General features: G+C 28.0%; 1 protein-coding gene across 1 annotated transcript in view; it reads left to right on the forward strand.

Moving 5' to 3' along the window:
* Positions 1-2,524, forward strand: part of LOC108688280 (vacuolar protein sorting-associated protein 51 homolog) — a 6,000-nt gene extending 3,476 nt beyond the window's left edge. The window contains exons 8-11 of the mRNA XM_018194465.1: positions 150-484; positions 671-848; positions 2,022-2,134; positions 2,380-2,524. Of these exons, the coding sequence (XP_018049954.1) occupies positions 150-484; positions 671-848; positions 2,022-2,134; positions 2,380-2,488 (735 nt within the window). The 3' untranslated portion in view covers positions 2,489-2,524. The remainder of the gene's footprint in view (positions 1-149; positions 485-670; positions 849-2,021; positions 2,135-2,379) is intronic.
* The last annotated feature ends 4,537 nt before the right edge of the window (positions 2,525-7,061 follow it).

Below are 7,061 nucleotides of genomic sequence, written 5' to 3' on the forward strand. Positions count from 1 at the left end.
TTTAGTAATTAATATCTCGTTAATTTCGAAATTATTGCGAAAATCGCAAAATGGTAGAGGACTTTTCGATTCAATTTAATCCGCTCTATCTGCTCAGAATGGATATCGTATTTTAATGACGCCCTGTATAACAACTAATATATTTTCAGCTTACGACCATCGATGATCTTTTCAGTATTGATCAATATGCATCTTCAGAAAATATCATAACTCCCGGATCAGAAATGTGTGATAGTTTTCAAAAAGCTGCTCAAAATTTGTTAAATCACTATGTACGAATTCAGGGATTGACAGTATCCCAAATGCTGAGAAAATCCGTAGAGACTAGGGATTGGTTACACACAATTGAACCTAGAATCGTGAGAGCTGTTATGAAGAGAGTTGTCGAAGATGTAACTGCCATTGATGTACAAGTTGCCACTTTATACGATGATAATGATGGTCAGGTCGATAGAAGTAGCGACAGTAGTAGAAAGACTCACAGGTAAAACATTTTCATTTGAATAATTTTTTTATTTAATATCTAATTTTCATGTTAACTGAAAAATGTTAATATAAAATATGATTATATAAATTTTTGAAATCTAAATCTGATATTTAAATCTTCTATTTTGAAATTTATTATTTTTTGATCATTGAAACCGGAATACATAATAAAAATTTGTCTTAGTGTTAGCATATCTAGACAACACTATAGATCAAATTGGTCATCTTATACACCTAGTCACATCGATTCTTCTCTAGTGACAAATATCCATAAATTGTTCTCTGAACGAATTGAAATATTCTCTTCTGTACAATTCAACAAGGCATCTATTTTAACAGGGATCATCAAAATAAGCTTGAAGGTGATTAATAATATTTTTATAATAATAATAATTATAAAATAATCTTTTAATATATCTAATATAAATAAAAATATTAAAAACGGCTACTTGTATGAATAAAATTATAAGGATTTAAAAATGCTTAATGCTATATATTTTCTCACAATTACAATATATTGATTAACGTTTTGACTTTACAGTCTTTTTCAAAATCTACACTCTAGAATTTAAATTATGTTTAACAGAATTAAATGATAGAATTACCAAATGATAAACTATCGGTAAGAGACCAACAGAAAAATTTCAAAACTTTAGTCGTCAAACAATAAAATATTATTGGAGGATTCATCAATAATTTGAGATTTCTTTGTTTGAAGATATTCAAGATCATTCTTGCAGATAAAATGAAATATAAAGAAAGATCTAATTGTTTTGTCTCTTAACGATAGTTTATCATTTGGCGATTATATGTATCATTTAATTCTGTTAAACATGATTTAAATTCTATGTAGATTTTTAAAAAGACTGTGAAGTCAAAACGTTAATCAATATGGTAATTGTGAGAAAATATAAAGCGTTTTTATATCTTTATAATTTTGCTTGTACAAGTAGTCGTTTTAAATGTTTTTATGTATTGCTAAGTAAGAGTGATTTATTGCTTTTATTTAATATTTGATATAATTCAATTGTATTATATTTATATAGTTCAATTTTTAATTATTATTTTATATCATTTATTATTAATGAGATCACAGTATTAATTAAATTGTTATTTTTTTGTAATATTTATTATTTTTTAAAAATTATTTTTTAGTATAATAAAGGAATAAAAATTTGTGCGAAATAATACTTCTAGCAGGCATTGTACTGGCGTAATAACCGCTCAGGTGCAGAGTAGTCGCAATGACAAAATAGCACGACCATTATCCACTTTATGAAGTTGATTCATCCTTCCAACTCTGCCATCGTTCACTACGCAATATGTTTCATGCTTTTGCCATGCTTACATCTAGTTGAATAAAAAATTAAATTAATAATTATTTTTTAATATAATAGTAATAATTTAATAATTTTTTATAATAGGATTTTAAAATATATTATACAAAAAAAGAATTATTTTGTTGCATGAAAAAGTTACAGCATTATATAATTATCAAATTTCTTTAATATTTTCTGTTTAATTTGTATATACAGACTTTCCTTGAATGTGTGAGATTGCGAACGTTCAGCAAATATGGTTTACAACAAATCCAAGTGGATACTCATTATTTACAACTTTATTTATGGCGATTCGTGTCAGATGAAAAGTAAGAGAGATTTCGATTTAATTTTATAAGTTAAAATACATAATTTGTGTCTATGTATGTGTGTGTGTGTGTGTGTGTGTGTGTGTGTGTGTGTGTGTGTGTGTGTGTGTGTGTGTGTGTGTGTGTGTGTGTGTGTGAAAAAAAAGTGCGTGCGTGCGTGCGTGCGTGCGTGCGTGCGTGCGTGCGTGCGTGCGTGTGTGTGTGTGTGTGTGTATATATTTACTTATACTTATTATTATTTGTAGTGTGGTTCATTTTTTGCTAGACGAGATTTTGGGTAGTGCAGTCCACAGATGTCTGGATCCTGTTTTAATGGAGCCCAGTGTAGTAGACATTATTTGCGAAAGAGGTTGAATTATGAACGTTAATAAATTATCTTGTACGTTCATACATAGAAATATGTCAAAATAATATATCATGGTAATATATGCAATATGTAATTTGTAAAAAATGTCTTGAAAAGATAATTATAATATTTGCAACATTTAAATATTATGTAATATATATAAAATTATAAAAATAATAGTTAAAGATTAGGATTAAATTGTACACAATAATTAATACATACTGTTTTATTTATTATAATATATAATCTTTTATAAAAAAAATCCTCAAATTCTTCCTTTTATCCTTTTCTATCATGTTGTGAAACTGAGTCTGATTATTCCTACCTATATGTATATTCATATATACATATATCTTGTTAAAAGTATAAAGTTATTATAAACAATACATGGTGTAAGAAATAGCACAGAGTCAGATGATTTTAAATCTGAATTCTTTACATTTCAAATTTTTTTACCGAGTTCTCTTTACATTTTTAACACTGCCTTTTTTGAGAAATTTTTATTATTTTTTACATATATTTTGAATAAAAATAAAAATTATATTTTATATACCCTCTCTCCTATGTAATACATTTTTTAAAACATACATTTTTTTTTAAATTTTTATTTTGCTTGTTTTTTAGTTTTTTATCTATGTTATAATCACTTTTATCATTTTATTTATTTTTTATTTTAATTTCCTATTTTTTATTTTTTATTTTATAGCACAATTTAAATATCATTACAATTTCTCTACAATACCCTAATTCATCAGAATATTATCGATCAATTAAGAAACAAATGGAATCGCAATAAGTTTATCGTTTGTATAGGATATCAAAGAGAACTTGTTGGTTATAACCCTTTGGCTATCTCTCGACTTAATTCGGACTTCCTTTCTCTTGGGATGAGATTCATTCGGCGAGTATCCGGCCTGAGCCTACGCATGGCATTCTATCCAATTTAATAACACTCGCTCCCCTGAAACGCTTTCGACAAACTGTGACTGTAAAATTTGATTCTGAATTCTTTTACAAAGAACTGAATTTATATTAATTATCATTCTAATCTTAAAGAAGAGGACTTAATGTAATAAACACAATAGTGTCTACAAAATATTCTATATATTTTTAATTTCACAAATTAAAAAATTAGAATGATTTAAAATCAATTAAAGATTTATCTCTATCTTTGATATCATTTTATTTTCAAGATCTTTTAATTCTCAATGCATCTCAAATAAATTTAATTTCATATTCTTCTAATTATAAGAATATTCCTTTTTACTTTATATTATCGATCTTTGTGTATATCAAATTATTATTAAATCATAATAAAATAAAATGTCAGTTAAACAATGTTCAGCAAATTTTTGAGATTATAAAATATATGTAATAAGAAAAATTTAATAATACATTTTTTATGTTTTTCAAATAAAAAAAATACAAAATTAAATTTATTTGAGATGCATTGAAGAGAGGTCTCGAATATAAAATGATCTCAAAGATAGAGAGACAACAAACATATGGCAGCAGACACACGTGATATCTCAAGAAACACCTGTGCATGTGTAACTTGTTGGCAATTTCTCGTGGCATTCCATCTGAAGCTGCTGCTACATATAGATACCAATCGTACTTCTAGCTACGACGTGTCAAAGTGAATTGATAGTTATGTGAAGATGATTCGTTTCAAAGGAATAAGTTTACAATTCATAAATCATCTGTGTAAAGTATTTAATATAATATATTATAGACACATATTAGAACACAATATTCTGTTGAAAATAGATTTTATTAACTATTTTAGATATACAGCGTCCTACTTGGAGAATAATCATTTTATTTTCGGCTTTTCTTTAGCAATTTCTCGAAATTGGTTTCTTTTTTATACACGATTAATACATTCATATGTCTAATCAAAAGATGACAAATGAAAAGGAAATAAAACAAGTAATCGGCATTGTGTAGTACTAACATTGCTTCACTTTGGTACTTAAAATAGACCCGCATGGGAAAGTCACGGTCATCATAAAATCACTATAGCGTTTCAAAGTACATAGTAAGCGTAATATGTATAAAGTTTTTGTACACAATTTTTTTAAACATAAAATTTGAATATAATTGTCTGTTATTTTCTAGATTTTAGATAATATTAAAAATTTTAATTTTACATATGTTTTTCTACGACATAAATTTCAGGGTTGAGAACGTTATCATGTGGTAAATTTTTTATGTCACATTAGCGTATGTGTGCGGATGTCCACAAAAATATGTTTAAACACACAACATATATACAAATACACACCTATATAACGTATGTATTTGTATACATAACGTATGTATATAAATTTTTTTTTTTAAGACGTATGGCGTATACTAATATTATATGCTAATTTTGTTTCAGACTCTTAAGAAATAATATACATTTTCCAGAAATAGCAATAAGGATATTTCGATTTGTGACCGTAACGATGGGCGGAGCACCATTAGAACGCTCGTTGGTGCGTTCACAAATCTAACTATCCTTTTCACGTCTATTAAATATACATTCATTAGTATCTTTTTGAAAAATGTATAATTAGTAGGTACTTTAATGACAAAAAATTAGAATAGTATCAAATTTAAATTTCGATATTCTCTGTAAATGTATGCATCTATCAATGCATGTAAATTATATATGTAATAATATGAATTTTTGATGTACACTTAATTTTTCCTGATAAATATTTGAAAACAATTAATATATGATGAAGTTTAAAAGAAATATAAATTAATTAGAAAAGAACATTCTTAATTCACTAGCTTATTTGCATACTAAGTAGTAGTGCCGTAGGTGATGATTTCAAAAATTCACTTCGACACGATTACTTTACATGCTGGTAGGCGCAATCAACGTGAAATTGGAATGAAAGTAAAGTATTGCAAATAAAAATTAAATATTTTCTAGGTAAAATTTTTTTTCCCTTAATTCCTTTAGTTCCCATAATTATTAATTTATTCTTTTTCTTTGAATTCTTTAGTTTTTCATGTCTTCTTAAACTTCTTGAGTTTTTCATGTCTTCTTTTTATTTTAGTTTGACAATCTATATGTGGGATTATGGGATTTAATTCGCGACGAGAACGCGAATAATCTCGTCACGGAATTTGAATGAGGGCCTTACTGGACCGGTGAATAGTTTGATAACAGTTCCCTTCTACAATAGATAGATGAAGGGGAAAGGAGGGACAAGATCATACGCCGTCGGTTGGCGGACTATTCAGTGCCGCGACCGACACTGATTTCAATTGGTAAATTGACTCAGAACGAGTGGGAGAGAAAAAAATGGCAGCATCGACGATGAAGCCACGGAAGTAGGGGAAAAGACAGTGGCGTAACTAGCATTTAAAAAAATGTTTAGGAATTTAAAATAAAATATATACGGTTTTAATATATATATATTTTATACAAAATTAAATTAAATTATAAAATAATAATAAATAATTTATATAAATTAAAAATGTAGTATTTATGAAATTAATGATTACCAAAATTGAAATATATGACTTACTTTTTATATTATTCCTATTTTTGTTCATTGTACATTCCTATTACTTTTATTTCATTCCTTGTTTATTCCTTCTGTTTACTTGTATTATTCCATTTTTGTAAGATATATATTATGAGAAAGAAGGAGAGAAAAAAGAAAGAAGTTTTTCTTATCATTTTATTCAAAAATCAAAAATTTATTATTTTTGTTGTCAGAGAGAAAAAGTCCTAAGGATTAATTAATCAAAAAGATAATAGAAAAAGGTAGTAGAAAATACTGTCAGAAAATAACGGTAGCTATGGATGTCTCTTTTCTCGTCACCAAGCAGTTGGTTAATAGGCACTGAACGCCGTTTGAATGCTTAATGCGGCGCGCATTCTAGGATTAAATTGACCAATCATTTCCCGCGCGCACAGCGGAGCCAATTGCGCCGCGCGCTCGCGCGCCCTACTATATCAAGCCAATCAACGGCACTTAGCGTTCAGTCGTCGTCGCGTCGTTGTGCTATGCGTGTTGCTGCAAATTGTGCTGTGTGCGTGCGTGCGTGCACCACTATATCAAGCTCATCAAGCGTGTATGGCCAGCACGACGCTCAGTCACTGCGTGCTTCGTCAGTGAAGTTTTTTTTATTCTGTTCACACAGAACTGTAAAACACGCGCGAGAATAAAGCTGCGATTCAGCACATTTAGTGAAACGAAGTGAAGAATGTATAATACGCGAGTTGATTTAGTTTGTAATAATAAAAGACCCTTGATAGTTTTTTATTTAAAAAAGTAGTATATATTTATACAGAATTTAATTATTTGCTTATGTCCAATATCATAAAGTCCTCCGTCTTTTATATATTTTCTTGATTGGATTTTAAAAGTTTTTTATTTTAAATTTGCTCATATCTATAATATTCAAATATCTTTGTTCTTCTACTAAAATTAATCTTCTAAGAAAATGATAATTAATTGTACTGTACATATATCTATATTATCTGTTAAAATTTTATTTATATGCATCTGTGTGTGTGTGTGTGTGTGTGTGTGTGTGTGTGTGTGTGTGTGTGTGTGTGTGCGTGCGTGT

This window comes from Atta colombica, unplaced genomic scaffold (genome assembly GCF_001594045.1).
Source record: "Atta colombica isolate Treedump-2 unplaced genomic scaffold, Acol1.0 scaffold228, whole genome shotgun sequence".
NCBI lineage: Eukaryota > Metazoa > Arthropoda > Insecta > Hymenoptera > Formicidae > Atta > Atta colombica.